This window comes from Oryzias latipes, chromosome 13, assembly GCF_053564925.1.
Source record: "Oryzias latipes strain Hd-rR chromosome 13, Olatipes_Hd-rR_3.1".
NCBI classification, from domain to species: domain Eukaryota; kingdom Metazoa; phylum Chordata; class Actinopteri; order Beloniformes; family Adrianichthyidae; genus Oryzias; species Oryzias latipes.
This window is the reverse complement of record NC_136249.1, coordinates 15746975-15764464: the sequence shown is the minus strand read 5'-3', so window position 1 is coordinate 15764464 and position 17490 is coordinate 15746975. Positions and strand designations below refer to the sequence as shown.

The following is a 17490-nucleotide window of genomic DNA, read 5'->3' as shown; positions in this document are numbered from 1 at the left end:
AACAGCAGCCTTTCAGGATGAAACCGAAGTCAGAAAAACTCCAGAAAATCCCTGCTTCATTGCTAGAATTTTCTTTTTTTTCTTTTCTTTTCTTGCTTTTATTGTGAAAGTCTCCCCCCTCATTAAACCTAACACGCTGTCTCAGCATTTAAATACTGCCTCTTGACTGGTGTTGGAGGAAAATGAGATTTAAAAAAAAACAATTATTTCAGCTATATTTACTCAGGAAATGTCCCATTTAGATTAAGAATCTCTTTTTCAAGGGAGACCTGGCAATGTTGATGACGATTAGAACCTAAAATGTCTTCTCTAATTATGGGGATTAAACATTTTTATTCTTTTAAGTAGGCCGGGGCGTAAAATCAATTGAATGAATTAATTTGACTTTTTTGTTCCGGGCGATTTCAAAAATAACTAAATCCTGCTGCTTCATCATCTTCTCCGTGGAGAAGACGGGGTTTCTTAATTTAATTAAAACTTTAGACCCCAGATATGAGTGGATTGTTAATTCTCTAGAAAATGGTGCTACTCTCAAGGTGAATGTTAGTCTCCTTTTAGTCTAGACTACAAAGTGGGACTTAAAACACAGCTTTAGTATTATAACAGCAAAGACATGATGAAGCCAACAATGAAATAAGGAGCTGATTAAATTATTGATCTGTCTAGGAAAGGAGAGCTAATGGGAGCGATGGTGTCGTGTTTCCATGAGACGGGACGGAAACGTAATAAACTGGAGGAACTGAGAGTTGGAGACAGAACGGATTCAAAAACAGGCAGGATTTCACGTCAAAGAGGCAAAAACTGCAGAGCAACTCGAAATATTTGGGTTTTCAACTCAACGGCTTTACTTTGACAGAAATCTGTAGGGTCAAATCAGGATATATAAAATATAAAAGCGAATAAAAAATTAATGTAATTCAAATTGAAAAAAACTAGACTTTAAACAAGAAAGAACAGATTGTAAACTTGAAAGAAATATCAAAAACTTGAAGAAAAAAAATGTAAATTTGAAGAAATATCATTTCAATACTTGAAAGAAATATTTAAAAGACTAAAGAGAATAATTTGAAAAATAAAATGGAAAAAGGTAAATTGGAAAATAATATATTTAACTTTTAAATATTTAACTTTTAACTATTTAACTTTTAAAACTTTTAAAATTTGAAGAAAAAATTTGAAGTACCAATTTACCAAATTTTATTTTAATTACCAAATAAGCGATAAGGTTTACGTGTAACCACTGTTTTGTAATTTCGACTTCTGTCTTTTCACTTTCTCATTCTTTGCTTTTAGTCTTCAATTTACAATTTCAGTTGAGAATTTTCGTTTTTGGTGCAGATCCTACTTTTATGTGGAGGCGGGGCTTTAAGCCCATTGGCCACCGGGACACGACACCGGGACACGACACCGGGACACGACAGAGGTATTGTTTGCATCATTTGCTCCAGAACATTGTCTGCTGTTGGCGCTGCCTGTGTCACCGCCAAAGTGACATCACCTGGTGTTGTCACCTCTGCTCCAGACCTTATGGTGTTGACCATAACCTCTGTCACCTGATGTCAATCATGTCCTGGTAGCCAGTGGGCTCAAAGCCCCCCCCCCCCATGACAAATTAGGATAAATTCTGAAAACCGCGGCTACTACTAATAAACATTATTTTCCATTTAGCAACAGTTTTAGGTTTATAGTTTTTTAATTCAAGTTCTAAATTCCCAGTTTTTTCTTTTTTCAAATGTTCAGTTTTTATTCATCAAATGAATAATCTGGTATATCATTGATCTGAATCTGATCCTGAGTTGACCCCACAGAATCCTTTGTAATGTGACTGATTGAAGTAAACCAATGAGACAGGCTGCGTGACAGAAGGGAAGGTCCGTCAAGACTTTCTCCACAGAGGAGCTGACCTGCTGAGGCTGCAGCTGGGCTCCAACACAAACCTGACCCACTGCCATCAGGTACTTCAAATCCCTTTAAGCTTACACTCTAAACAGCAGCAGCTGCCAGACAGAGACGGACTTCCTGGAAAAACCCTGTGCAGCAGAAAAACTGTAAAAGTGTCCCAGTTCCACTTAAATCGGAGACGTTTGCTGCAGTTCAGGGTGAGAGCACTCGTTCAATTTCCACACAAATCCATTTTTACTGCACCTTTACCGTTTGTCAGTTAAATCCCTCAGGATCTCGAACACGCACTGACGTGTCACTTAACCAAGACTTGAACTAATCACTGCTGGCATCCCGCACTGAGGCAAACATACTGTGACCTTAACAAGATTAAGAACCTGACCAGCAGCAACAGCTCCGGTTCCACTAGGGATCAAGAAAAATTCTCTTTCAAACCAATTACAGAGTTTTTTACTTTATGCAAATGACCACAATGAGTTTTCCAAACGACACAGGTAAGAGCAATTTAAGAGATTTAATATTTGGTTTATATAATATTGCTTCTTGCAGATTGTAATTTATTTTCTGCTTTTTCTCTCTGAACTACTTACTTTCACATAAATCTATTTTTCTGGAGGACACAATGCAGCAATGCAGGCACAGCGAACCAAGCTGGGTGTTACCCGTAAGATTTCAGAGAATTCCTCTGTTCCCAGTTTCTCACCTTCCTTCTCAGGTGAGGCGGCCTCTTCATCTTTTCTCTCCTTCTCCGCGCTGCAGTTGTATCCTTTCTTCTTCAGGATGTTGCAGATGAGGATTCCTAGCAGGCCCATCACACAAAAGACGGGTACCAGCGCAAAAACGGCATACTCAGTGGTTTTCTCCTCTGCACTGCGAACCACCGTGGCGTTGACCAGTCCGGCTCCGCTGGAGGGACCTTTCCCGACCGTGCGGACCATCCTGACATGGGAATCAGCTGAGATGAGGGGGAGGGGGAGAACCAAGAAGTGAGAAGTGTTGAAAATGGGACTGTGAGATGATATGAAGATGGAAATTCTGCTCACTTTTTAGGCAAAGACTGCGAACAGAAGCCTGGTCTGCAGCGATAAAGTGAAACCTGCGAAAAGACAAGATCCATGTTTTAAAAAGGAGGAACTTAAAGGAAGGAATCCTCACTGAAACCCTAACGGCATGCAAAGCTGCACAGAAGCAGACCTTACCCCGGCAGACAGGCTCCGCAGACAGCATCAGAGGTGGCGGTTCCAGAGATCGCCACCTTTCTGCCAAGCATCTCGCAGATCGTGTGCGGCCGACAGAGCTCAGTGTTCAGAGCATCTGAGAAGCTTCCAGAAGGACACGGCTGACATTGCACTTCTTCTGCCGGAGTCTGTATCTTCTCACAGGCCTGCAGAAGAAGAAAAAAAACACATGAAATCATGAAAGAATAATTATCTTAATGCTACTCATCTTTTATCCATTTATAAACAGGTAAATGACATTTTTATAAACTTATATTTTGGTGCTTAAAGACCTACTCTGATGAAAATGGTGTTTTTAACATGTCGTGGCATTTTTCTGATGATGAAGGACATATAGAAAGACAATTGAGCTTAAAATTGCATTTCTGGGTATTTTTTGTTCAGATTGTTGTGAATCGGAAGCAGATGAAAAAAATGCTGTTGGAAAAAAGATCTTATTTGTTCCCTGCTCCGAGCTCTCAGCAAATGGGGAGGAGAAGTGGGGACGAAGTTGCTCTGCCCCCAGCTCAGAGGCAAATTTCTGCCGCTCTGCAGAAACTATGTCCAAGAAAATGACACGTTTTTAGATTTTTGGCTAAAAACTGCATTCTCATATTTATAAGACCATTGAGTACGCTTTTACAAAAAATCCAAGACTTTTAAGGGTCATAAGTTTAGGTCGAACAGAAAACGTATGGTACAGAAAAAACACTGTCAGCTGAATAAAAGTGGTAAAGGAGGATGCAAATGGATGATTTTTAATTAAATAACATTTTTCATGTTGGAGAATCAAAGTCCAGTGAGGGATGAGATTCACCTTTGAAGGCTCCTGGCCTGCAGCGCATTGTAGACACACACATCCTTCTGCCCACGTGCACGGCACTGCCGCTGATCCACCACAGCCAAGCATCTGCCAGAAACGGAGCCCAATTTAGCAAAAAAGTGCTCCCCTTGGTGATCCACACAAGATACATGAACAAACGTACTGCAAGAAGGACAAGAGCTGAGCAGCAAAGGTGGTTCTTCATCTTCTTCAGCGTGCTCTTCTATACTCATATGATCTGAAAGGGGAGAACAATTTGAATAACATTTTTTTATAGCTGCCTTTTTGTTCTGACGTTCTGAAGTTGGAGGTGACATCAGATGTTTTCCAACATTTAATAACACAATTACTTGCATCATGTTGTCACACAAACACCTGCACACTCTCACAAAAACCACACGAGCTCACGTGGCAAAAAAACACATGAGTCATTTTTAGAGTCCTTTTTCTGTAAAGTAGTAAGAACAGAAAGGAAGGGGGCATTTCAAAAGCTGAAAATAGTCTTTAACATGACTCAGGGCTTTTTTTCTGCACAGCTGTGAATGCAGCCGGGATCTCCCGCAGCTATTTTAGGACTGCAGATGCCTTTCGTGCAGTGATTCATTCTGCACCGTTTGCAAACTCAGTCTAACTTTCTCCACAAAAACAGATAATACCAAAACTATCATCTTTGAGTTTAGCTTTTAGAGGTGAAGAATATCTGATTAAAGCTTTTTTGAAATAGTTTTGCTCTGTAATTATTCATCTCCATTGAAACCCTTTTTTTTGTTTCTCATCATCAGCGACTTTTTTCTGTTTCTGCTGCATGTTTTCCTGTACAAGAACTGAGATCTTCAGGTTGGAAATGAAAGAATGATTGAGCGGAAATTGTGAACGAATGAATCATTTTGATGAAGGAGGCATACTGATGCTGTGCCCCCACAGTTACAGGAGCTGACCTGACACGCTGAGCCCCTGTAGGGTCAGAGAGGACCAGGCAAAAAAGTCCTCTAACCTGCAAACGGATCAGGTCATTTTAGCCAAAAAAGTTGGAAAAAGGAGGAAGAAAGAGATGAGAACACTGAGCAGTACACTTACCCCAGCCTGGAACTACTGACAATGTTGCCGTGGCAACAAAGCAAAGATGCTCAACAGCTAGAAACGCTGAATCAGGACCAAACTCAAATAAGCCTTTTGCTGTCTAAGAGCTACACTGACAAAAACAACTTCAGAGGTTTGAATTGAACTTTGATTAAACTAAAATATTTAAGTTCCGACAAGATCTGACCTCCTCAAAAATTCAAACAAGCAAGACTAAAATGATCTATGAAGTTGATGCACAGTCTGTGTCTCTGAGTGGAAAAGCAAGAGTACCTGTAAGCGTCTTATAGTGTCACTCTAACCACAAACACACCCACGCGCGTGCAAGACCCGCCCCCCTCTGTCAGAGCCTCTGGGGGGAGTGGGTGTGTCTCTATGTGTGTTTGTGTGCTGTTAATATGCATGTGTGAGTCCGCTTCGAAGCTGCTGGTCCTCTTTAGAGTAAACAGTAAAAAACACAGCAGTTTCCTCTTTTCAGTCAGCACCAGTCCATAAACTCACCAGCACCTGCACAGGTGTGCTCAGGGATCGTACAGCGCACCTCCACTGCTGAGGTATCAACTCTGACATCTTGAATGTTCTCACCTCCAGCAAACACCAAACTGTTCCTTTGAAAGAAATAACCTCAAAAAAACTGAAACAAATTCCTCATTTCAGTGCGGTCAACAAGGGAGGCTGCCAGGACTGCATTTTAGGAGAAAGATGAAGCGAGGATGGAGAAACCACAGGCTTGGAAAATCAGCAGAAGGTCAATGGGGTCAAAGATAGAAAGAAAGACGCCAGCCACCGAGGACTTTGGGTTGATAGGCCAGATTATATAAATATATATAGAAACATTGATTAAAATGCCATACAGAGCAGAGCATGAGGCTAATTACAAGGCAGACACATGTGGAGGCATGAGTTTGCTTACATGAACCCTACACAAAGGTCATGAGCTGAGGAATACTGACTCCCAAAGCAGCCCCTCAGACACCTGTTTATAGGTGGATTGTGGGACAAATGTTCGTCTACCTACGTCATCATTTACTTCTACGGAAAAGAGGATGGTCTAAGTTTTATACCAGGAACAGAAATACACAAACATGCTTCCATGGTTCAGCATGTAAGTTAACTGTGCACATGAAAACCCCGCCGGACGTGATCCGCAATGAACTATTCTTTGATGAAAAGTTCAAAGAAACAAACTCTGAAACGGCTGACCACGGTCTTCAGAAGCCGACTATTCACAGCCAGGCAAACAGAGAGCTTCCACTGTCTGCAAACACACATTTTCCCCATAAAAAACCCACTACAATGCTGACCGCTGCATGTGCAGCTTTCACGGCTCTGCAGGCACGTGACCGCCCACGTGTCAGAGCAGGACTTTAAAAACCATCAGAAAGGCTCTGATGCCAACGTCTGGATGTTCATATTTCCAACATTATGACCTTTGCATGGCCTGAGTGCCCTGTTCCAGAATATTCTTGAAGTCCCAGGTGTTTTACACACACCTGTGTGTGCTCTTCTGATTTGACCCATCCCCTGGGGGAGCAGTGAGCTGCAGACTGGACCATAGATTTAACCCACGACCTACCAGTTGCAGGGCGGACACTCTAACACTAGACCACTGAGTTGAGGCTGCTTCACCATGTTTCAGAAGCATCCCAGAAGTGATCATGCTGCACATTTGCTCCTCATGGACTAACCTCCATCATTCCAATTATTGTCCATTTCTTTGCAGACGACACGCAGCTTTTCCTGTCCTATATATCAGATCACTTTACCGAGTCATCCTGCAAAGAATCACTGTCAGCATGGTGACATCCACTGATCTTTTCCAAAAAATGTGCATAAATTTTGAACTCATCGTCTAAACTAGGGCTCCCTAATCCTGGTCCTGGAGATCTATAACCCTCCCTGTTTTCCGGTTCTCTTTTCACAACTTTCTGTTGAGCAGCTGACTCAAATGTCTCCTTATTCTGATTGACTGAACACACCTGATCCAGGTAATCAGGGGTTGACCCGTATGGGTGCTGCCTTTTTTCTAGGGTGTCTGGGCTTATAGAGGGTTGTGAAGAGAGGCAGCCGGTCGCATGTTAAGGGAAGCCCAAGTGTGTCTTAGTTCACTTTAGGGTCGTACGACCATCCTAAGGGGTGTCATGAAAATAGGATGTACCTTTTTCGTGTGAGTGGTAAAAGCATCTGCAGGACGAGGAAATGTATCCATGTCATAATTTAACAAGATTCTTCTCACAGAAATAAACGCATTTGATCCGCACTATCCAGGCCATTTGCACACAACAGATCTGTGCTTTTCTGTGAGGTTTGTGTCTGAACAGCAACATTTCCTGCAGGGAGCTTTCAAAGTGCTAAAAAGACATTAGAATTGGGTTTATCGAGATCTGTTGTGAACCTTCTGAGCTGCTTGTAACGGTTGACTGTTGCATCTGAACTGATCACCTTCCAACACTGCCTCACATGGCTCACATGGTCACAGAGGTTGAAGTTTTTCTCCTGGTTTTGTAACATCATCTCACAGCTCTGGACTCAGTCGTTCGTCTTCCACGTGCTCTTATAGTCTGGGCCGCCAGTCCTGTAATCAAACTTTTATAGTTTGCATTATTTTCCCTTTTTTACAGCTCAGAGAGTTTCCTGCCTTTGTCTGTGATGGGAGCTGGCAGAGTGGTTTGAGGAGGCAGATGAAGGAGAAGAAAAATGAAGAGAGAAGAGGAAGAGCAGGGCGTAACAGGACATTAACACCTCTCAGAATATCCCAGCAAACACAAGGCGCGTGCCAGCCAACGCCAACAAGCGCCACTCTTTCGTCACGTGAGCTGAGCAAAACAGCTGAAAGGATGAAAATGATCAAAACACTTGCAAGGAAAAGGAGAAGCTTCGCCATTAAGTTTGTAAAACAGTAATTATCCAAAGCCATCCGTGCTGCTTTTACACAAACAATCAATAAGTCACTAAACATCAGTCACATTCCTGTTATGATTAAAGGAGCTAAAAATAGTAATAATAAAGAAGTAATGTTGACAAAAACACGCACATTATGTTTGTGGTGAGGAGGAGCTAAATGTGTTGGACTGCTGTTTCTGGATCCTTGACGTCAGGCTGCAGATGAGCTGAGAAATCCTCCTGGATGAAGCTGAGACGGAAGGAGGGAACCACAACAGCAGGAGACGCTCGGAGAACGCACACAAGAAAATCTGTAACTTTGGTTTAAAAATTGGCTCTGTGTATGTAACAAGGTGACACCAAATTTTTGTAAATTATTTCGCTTTTTAACTCTGGAGAAGCCAAGTACTATTTTTTTCCAGGCTTTTAAAGTTGATTTAACTTTTTTTATATAGTTTATTTGGGGTAGCAGCATTAACAGCTGCCAAGAAAATAGAAAAATAAAAAATAGGAAAAAAAACACAACAAACGACAGAGTTTTAGGGCCAGTTTATAAAACTTTTTTTTTTTTAAATTACGACTTTTAAGTCGTAAATTTTACGAGAAAAACACTCGCAAATTTACACGTTTTTATCTCGTAAATTTACGAAATAAAAACTTGTAAATTTGCGAGTGTTTTTCTCGTAAATTTACGACTTAAAAGTCGTAATAGATTAACGAGGAAAATACACCAAGGTTTTCCTATTTCCGGAGAATAGCCTGAACATGAAATATGTGGAGCCTTTTGTGAAGCTTTATTTCCGCATAGGTGTAAAAAACAAAGTGATTCTGAACCTTTTGGCGACTCAAAATCAGATTATTTTTAGTGTAACAGTCTTCCCGGGGTTCAGTGTCATTAAAGCGGAGTTTCTATGATAAGGAGCTCAGAGACACGTTTGGGACACGTAAGTGCTGCTCCTCAGACAGAAGCAATGAGTTATTTCGCTGTATAACTCATTGGACGGAAGCGTCACACAAACGTAGAGATCTTGGTTTTGGTGGAGGAAGAAAGGATTGAAGTGGACAGCTGCAGAGATACCAATGTCTTCATCTGGCTGCAGAGATCCTGCAAACCACCCATCAATAAATTAAACATGAATAAATCCTAAATCAAAAAAATGAGCTTCCAAACATTTGGAACGTTATCAATAAATATTTAGCTTACCTGTTTAATTGAGTTTAGTCTGTCTGCTCTGCTGCTGCGCGGCGTTTACTTGCTGCTCTGTATGCTCACTTCCACTTAAATTTCGTAAAATTACAAGTTTTTTTTTGTAAATTTTCAACTTAAAATCTCTCAACTTAAAATTTTACCTTTTTTTTGGTGGCCCTAAAACTCCATCGTAACACTAAATACATAATAAATAAATACAACAAAACACTGGTCAAAAATTACAAAACTAGAAAAAAATATTTTTTCACCCTTTGACATCTCTATGATTAACGAATGACATTTTTGTTGTTTACATTAAACGTAGCTTAAGCCCAAATAATGGTTTTGGTTCTTATGGATTGTGGAAAATTCGAAAGTTTAGAAATAATGTGCAACTGGAAGATAATCTGTCTTCACTTAGGAAAAAAAAGACTTAAGTTTTTCAGAGTAACACTTTTAAAGTTGAGCATCTGTTCCATATTTCAGAATTGATTTCATTTCTACAGAATTACATTCCAGATTCAACACGATTCGATTCAATGTAGATTCATTTTTCTAACCTTTGAATCCATTTTATTTGTATTTGGTTACAACAAGCAATTTTTCAATAGAAAAACTGAACAAAATTAAAATTTTCATTACATTAATTAATCATTAATTCATCTTCTAAACCGTTTGTTCCCTCTCTGGGTCACGGGGCTGCCAGAAATGTCAAAATCAATAATGCAAAAATTGGTTTAATGTCTGCATCCTGCTTTTTCCATAGGATTGGAATAAAAAAAATTTTTTTTATCACAGCTCTTCTGAATATCTGGTGGAACTCTGTTCCATGAAGATCTTGCTCGGGATATTGAGTGAAGCGTTGGTCATGGAGGATGACTCTACACTGTGGCTTACTGTTAAAGCTCACTTGACACTAATCGAGACAAAGAAAGGAGCAAAGTCATCCTTAACAACAACTCATCCAAACAGTAAATTATTCGGATGAGAAATTTGACTAAAGTTTTATCAAACGCAGGCGGTTCAGGTTCTGCAGTTCTGATGCAGTGACAGGGTTTGAATTCTGCTCCAAACATCTTTGAAGAAAAATATTTTCAGTTTGGCTTTGATTCCAACAGATTTCCCGCTGCTCTAAGAAAAAGAAATCCTCAAATAATCCAACTGATGGCATTTTTTAAAATCCTGTAAAGACTGAGAGTTTAAATCTCTGTTTGAATGTTAATTTTCTCTCGTAATCTTAAAAGTATTTAAGGCTAAAGGATTATTTTTATGGAGTAAATATAAGAACACCTAAAATCATCTCAACGTTTACTGTCTTGACTTGTACAAACTCCCATGTGTTGACCTAATGGAAGAGGTGTTCTTTTAAGTAGTAGTAGTAGTAGTAGTAGTTTCTTTTTTGAAAATATTTTGTCTTGATTGATTAAAGGTTGTCAATTAACCTGGTGATTTTTTTAGACTCTGAAATTATTTATTTTTTAGAGAAGATAATTGTTGACCTAATAAAGTCAAATTGATTGTGTTTACGCCTCGGTTCAGGGTCAAACTAATGTCCGTGCATGGCACTCAAACTGTGGATCTTCCCCTCTGGCATTATGTAAGCGAGCCTGACGACGCAGATAATGGCCACCTCTTGAGGCCACATAGTCAAATACCATGATACAACCTTGGGGAACACCTTATTGTGATGCACTGGAGTATCAGGTAACAGTTTGAAAAGTGAAATGTAATACAAAAGAACTGAGGTAGCAAAAGGAGGTTTAGGGTAATTACACTCCATTATTCATCGGACGCTTGGTGGGTCCGGAGATAATGTGCACGTGTGCACAACAACGACGCGATCGGAGAACCATACCCTCTGTTTGACTTCATGGAGGTGCCCATTATCGGCAAATGTAAGGCTGATCTACGCCAATGCTTTATACGTTGGAGCTTAGACAATGTCTTATTACGAGGAACATGTCTGATAACCGGGCAGGAGTCACTCTTTGATGGGTTTCTCTCGCCGTAGATGTGACCTCAGTGGTCATGTTTCCCGTGGAAACTGTACACCTGCAGAAACCTGCGGCCTTCTCTTGTGTCTGTTCAGGACGTTGGCAGGAAAACGCCAATGATCGGAGCAAAGGAGGTCGAATTAACCAGAAAAAAAGGTGAGCAACAAGAGGCCAAAACCGACAGAAAAGATCAAATGAGGCTGACATCAAAAAGATTTGGTCTGGTTTGGGTTTTAGACTTGAAGCAAATAACACTGAAGATGTTTCCTTCACCTTAGATCATCCCAAATACAACATATAGATTCATTTTGGAAGCCATAAACACAAATCCCTATGGCATTAGTGTGCACCAATACTACCATTCTGCAGTGTACAACATGTTCTTTGAGGGAACATCCAGCTCATACCTTGAACTTCTTATTTGTAAATTGTGTTTTAATCTGCATGGTATTACAAATCTGCAAAAGAATTGTTGCACAGAGCACATCTGTCATTCTGGATCAAAAATGCCTTTTCATGATCCCAAAAACATGGTCTCTGCACTCAAGTTAAGCCTGAAGTCCTCTTATTTAAAGGAGAAATAATAATTAGACTGTTTAGCAGGACAATGAAAACAGCTCTGTTTGCTCAGTGCTTGATGAAAGGGTTTGTTTGAACCCAAACAATCTTCTAATCCAAACCAGCTATCCACTGTACCTAAATATTTTCAAACAGCATCTTAAAAGCCAAACAGGCATAAAAACATTGCTCTAAGTATTAAAACTGAATATATAATACTATGAAGACAGCTTCTTTCAGGTCTCCACTTCACATCTGCTGTAGAACAGGCTAGATTTTGTGGGTCTCACGGTGGTGAATGATGTGTTTTCAATACGTCTCCAAGCTAGATCTAAGTTCTCCATCCCTGTGCAGTGGTGATGTAAAACTTGCAGAAATTAAACCAAATTACAATATTTTTCCCAGCAAGAACTCGGCTGTTGACAACCACAGGGCAGCCCTAAGACAATCTAACCCCAAACAGCTGATAGGTAAGACAATCAGAGCCGGACGCAGCAGAGATGTTTGTCAAGGTCCGCTGTTTTCCTCAACCTCAGCACCATCACAACACTTTGAAGGATGATTCATAATATGTTCACTCAAGTTGATTCCGTATGTTTTCACGCACATAGGCCTCAAAACAACCACTTGTTGACCATTTCCTTGAAACAAATAGGAGCCATCTAGATAATAACTGTTTCTGTCACCAAGCAGAGTTATGGTTTCACTCTAAGTCTGTGATGGTTCTCAGTCATACAGGTGATGTTCTCACAGGACCAGCTGGATTCTAAATGCTGATCTAAAGAGGTTTCTCTTATCATCTGAGTTTCTTCTTCACACAGGTGAAGAGGTTCTGGTAGAACCTCTGCTTTTTGTGCCGACTGCTTCAGAGGTTTACCTTACAAAGTTAAAAAGATGTCATGTGACAAGATGCAAATGTCTACTACAGTCCAGTCAGCTGTTCTGTTACATGGTGGGGGTCTTGGTGTGGTTTTGAGGACTGTCGTTTTTGGCTTATTGTTGGTTGTAGGGGTGGTGAATGGGATTCTTGTCTCCCAAGTAAAGCCATAAAGAAGATTTTTCCCTTTGGACTTGGATGCCTTCCTTAGCTCCTCTTCAAACCTTCTGTCCAGAATGTGACTTTATTGTCTTCAGAGTTGAGTCCACTCTCCTTCAGATGATCTGACCTGATGCTGAGGCTCCTTTGTGCTGTGTGGGGTACAGATCAGAGCTCTCCTAACAAGACCTCATCACTTGTTGGGGTGGACCAGCTTCTGCCTGTGTGTGTTTCTGGGTTTGAAGTTAACAGTTTCTCTGACAGTTCTAGGGAAGTTTCTGAGGGAAATGTTTTCTTTGTTGGTTCCTTCTGAGCTAATGAGTCTGGTGTTTCTGCTGTAATGTTCTGATTACTCCTGGCTTATTTTCTAGTGGGTGTTGGGATGTAAACATGAGATCCTGGACAGCGTGAGGGGGTCTTCTCTGGTGTGAAGTTTCTGTCCACTGCACAGATGTGAAGGACTTCCTCCACTCCCCATGTGGTTAGACACAGGTCAACCATTGGAACAGCCATGTGTTTTAGAAGTAGGAGATGTTCAGGTAGATGTCCGGTGGATCACAAATGTGTTTTGGTGTCAGCAGGTTCTTTCAGGCAGTGTTGGGTCTTATTCGAAGTCTTGTCCTCACCATTTCTGTGGCTTATGTGGTGGGAAATCTAGGTGAAAAGAGATGTCTCATCTAAGGAGACCATTGTGGGTCCATCTTGATGTGCTGTACTTTTCTGACAAAGTCCTGGGTGTTGTGGACGCTGGGTATTGTGTTGCCTTCCAATGGAGATAAGACGGTTGGGAGGTATTTGGTCACACTGTAGGTGACTGAATTAATGCTGCTCACAGTTGGCGTCAGAGGAACTCCTTACTTGTGTATTTTCAGACTTCCACATGGAATGTCATCTACTAGATAAGTGTAAAATCCTCTTTTTGTTGATAATCTTATTCTTTCCTTTTAAAATGGCTGATCAAGTTCTGTTTTTGTAAAATATACATCTAAATCATAAAATATATTAACTGAAGTCAACAAGTTATTATTTTTAAAAAGCAAAGTCTTCTAACTGTGATGGAAACTGTCTTACAACAAACATTTCATACTCGGACAACCCAGAGGTTTCTGAAAATAGAAGTCATCTTTCACAAATTCAGCTTTTTCAGGGCTTTATTGGTTTCATCAATACTTTAGTGGGTTTTAACAAAAGTGGGGCTCAGTGGATCCCAGCAGAGACTCTCCAGCACGTCAGGGATTAGGAAGCCAAGATCAAAGCATATTGTACATTGTCAGTAAAAAGGTATCTCCTATAGATACTAATGGTTTTCTAACTTCATGCTAGCATCAGTATCACACTGAGTCTTTTTCCTTCCATCGTGCATCCTCGTTCTGAAGGCATCACAAACTTGTTATTCTGCGTTCAAGAGAAAGTCTCTTATTTCCATATGGAAAAGTTCTTAGTGTGCTGCCACCTTCGCACCAGATGAACCAACTGCTGTTAACTGCAGTACACAGAAACTCCTTCACCTCAAAGATAACAAGGCAAAGTCTCCTTATGTGTCACTTTAAACCAAACACTAAAATATAACCACCCAAGGATTAACGCTAAAGTTGATCAACACTCATTTACATAAGATTAAACCATTTAACCAAATCTTCAAATTCTTACCAACAGCAAGCATGATGTTTGCTCACATCCTCATCTATTTCCCAGGTTGTTATTGTAAATTAGAACCATGGTTTTTAACCCAGTATCCGAAAATGAAATATTAGACAGAGAGAGGAATGAAGGGTAAACTCTCCACTGATGTTAATGACATTGACGTGACTTTGGTGAAAACAGTAATCAATGGGATCCTGAAACCATTCGAATATAATTGTATTTTCTCATTCCAAACAGGTTGATTTCCAAATCAAATGAAAATAGCAGAAGTTATACCATTGTACAAAACCGGGAACAATCACTTCACAAACCGTAGACCAGTTTCTATGTTACCACAGTTCTCAAAAATACTAGAAAAAAATGTCATAACTAGATTTGAACTCTTTCACCGAAAAGCATAAGATACTCGAAAAAAGGACAATATGGGTTAAAGTCAAATACAAAAATTAAGTATAAAATTTCATTTCATTTCATTTCATTTTCATTTCATTTCAACTCCCTGCTATGCTCCATTCGGATGCGTCCACTTGAAGACAAATAGATCCATGTAAGTTTTTATTTTCCTCATCTGAGCTGACATCTGACTCAAAGCTGTATGTCTGGACAGCTCTGATATTGCTCACCATTTTTGTTGCACTATTACATTATTATTATTACTATTATTATTATATTTTATTATTATATAACATTATTATTATTACACTATTATTTTCTTGCAATATTACGTTGGAGTTGTGAAGTGGTGTAAGCTAGTAGGACAGCGCGTAAACAAAGAGGTGACGGGAAGTGGGGGCGGGGCTGCTATGCACCATCAATTCTGCCCAGAACGAATTTCTAATGAACTATTACTGTCACACACTTTGGCTAAAAGTGAACCAAATAAGAACAGGTAGAAATTTCAATTCTGATTCACTCTATATACATTAGTGAAAAACTTCATTTGACTTCTTTGGTTTCTCTCTGTACAGTTTCTTCTCTGACCCCAAATCCTCACGAGGTCACAAAAATCTCCTATCCAGGATCTCTGATCTTTTTAGGAGCCACTAACATGAATGCTGATTAAAGGTAAGCTTGTATTCCAAAGTTCCTGCTGGTGTCTGTCCGGCTTTTGTGCTGACTCCCCTGTAATTACCCTGCCTTGTCAGACTGGATGTTTTGGGCCTCGAGCGAGCTTGGATGAAGATCTACGGCTGGGTCTGCAGCGTCTTTGGCACGGAGGCTCCTGGCTGACATTGGGGAGGCTTTGCAGTCAAAGCGGCGGCAATCCAAAGAATTCCCAACCATGCTGTTTGGCAGAGAAGACTGACTCTGTACGACTGAGTTCATTGGAGGTTGGTGTAGGGCTTTGACTTCCACATGCCCTCTGACACTTTTTTTGGGTAAACATTTGTTTTTAGCTGATTTTTTAGGAAAACGATGTGAGGAAAAACTCAAATGCGGCAAATCTTGTTTTTAAATAATAAAAAGTTCTAATGTGAATCTTCAGGACCATCTTAACAATACCACATGCTGACCATAGCCAAATTTTCTGCATCTACTTTTCTTTAAATTTTCCTTTTCTTTCCTGGTTTACTGATCATTAAACAAACTCCAGCCATAAATAAGGACATGTGCAGTGTACCACTAAAGATGTGAGTGGCACAAACTAAAGTGAACTAAAGTTTAAATGTGGCAGAAGAGGCACATGAATTTAAGACAGCAAAAACTTGACATGGTTATGTGTCTACTTATTCGTTTTTATTTTCCTCTTTTAATAATTTCGTTTTGTGTGTAGAATTTTGAATTAAATAAGGGTAAAAAAAAATGAAAGTATGAAAATACTTTCTGGATCCATTTGTGGGTTTTGTCAGTAAACCCTTCTTTTGGTGGATCCCTGTGATCATATGTGAGGTTCCAGCTGCACGCTGTGTGACGGAAGTCAAAAGCCTCTAATGGAATCAAGCGTCCAGGAATGCAGCTTCACACAATGGATGGTGTCTACTGGAGAACAGTGTCATGTGGGTCTTTGTGTGTCTGTGAGTGAGTAGATCATAGCAGATTTTCAACCACAGTAACACTGGGTCTATGTGCGTACGTCTTTAACGATGTTCAACGATTACATTCCACTTATAATCAGCAATTTAGACCAAACAAAGGTTTTGGAACTTTCATAACAGTTGAGCTGCTGTTTTCGTTTGCACACATTTTAAGTCCTTTCATTAAGGAATAACAGAAAAGCTGTTTTTGGTTCAAACATTTTTTTAAGTAAATTGATTTAAAGAAATAAACTATGAATGGAATGGATGGATTTGATTATGTTTTTTTAAATCAATATTGATTTGTTTACAACAAATATTTTTTAACCCTTCACTTTCTTTTGTATTAATGTTGGAATATATTTTTAGGTTTCTCTTTGGAGCAATACTATTTTTGGGGAGTTACAGTGGTTTCATTTTAACTTAGTTTATGGGTTTTCCTGAGTTTTTTCCCCCTGAGTTAAAATAACCCAGGAAAAAGTTAGTCCCTTTTTAACCTCTGAGTTGGGTTAAAACCAACCCAACTTGGGTTATTCGAGTGTTTAGTGTGTCCCTTAAAATTAAACACAATGTAATTTATAAAATTAAAATACAAACATTTGCAAGTCATTTGAACATCTTGCTATACTCTATAAACTATCTGGATATTTTTGGTCACGCAGAGCTCAGCGTACATTAAGGGACAGAAACCAAACTGGAACCAAATAAAAGCGAAGAGAAGCGACTGCTGCGTGACGTCATCGCGCACTCTGACGGTGCGGCAAACATCCGCTCACTTGTCACCAGAGAGAGCAAGAGAAACGCAGGTTTCCAAAAAAAAAACTTGAATTTAAAGAAACTTTAATTAATTAATGGTTGAAAAAGTGACTTTATGACGCAGTCAAAGCTGTTTCCGTTTGTTCAACACCTCCAACCGACAGGAAAAAGGGGGGGGGGGGGATTGTCCTCCTAACTTTACATCCCAGCAGACTTTATTAGCAGCTTTTAAACAAACTCACCTGTATGGAGGACAAATAATCAGCCATCAGAGAAGTGGAGAATCAGGCATCAGCGGAGCGGTGGAGAGTCGCAGTGGAGCGGCGGAAAACCACAAAGCCGGCTGGCGAGGAGCCCGTGTGCGCGCGCGCCCAGAGCCAGAGCGCGGGACCA

The 17490-nt window shown here is 40.1% G+C and overlaps 1 protein-coding gene across 2 annotated transcripts in view; it reads right to left on the bottom strand.

Moving 5' to 3' along the window:
* relt (RELT TNF receptor) overlaps positions 1–17490 on the bottom strand; it is a 24920-nt gene extending 7430 nt beyond the window's left edge. The window contains exons 1-6 of one of the 2 annotated variants that reach the window (XM_023961844.2): positions 17340–17490; positions 4106–4180; positions 3937–4029; positions 3102–3286; positions 2946–2998; positions 2606–2857 (exon numbers count right to left, since the gene is read on the bottom strand). In XM_023961844.2, coding sequence (XP_023817612.1) covers positions 2606–2857; positions 2946–2998; positions 3102–3286; positions 3937–4029; positions 4106–4147 — 625 coding nt within the window. In that variant the 5' untranslated portion in view covers positions 4148–4180; positions 17340–17490. Of the gene's footprint in view, positions 1–2605; positions 2858–2945; positions 2999–3101; positions 3287–3936; positions 4030–4105; positions 4181–5019; positions 5161–17339 lie in introns of those variants that run through there. The other variant, XM_011482767.3, reaches the window with a different exon arrangement.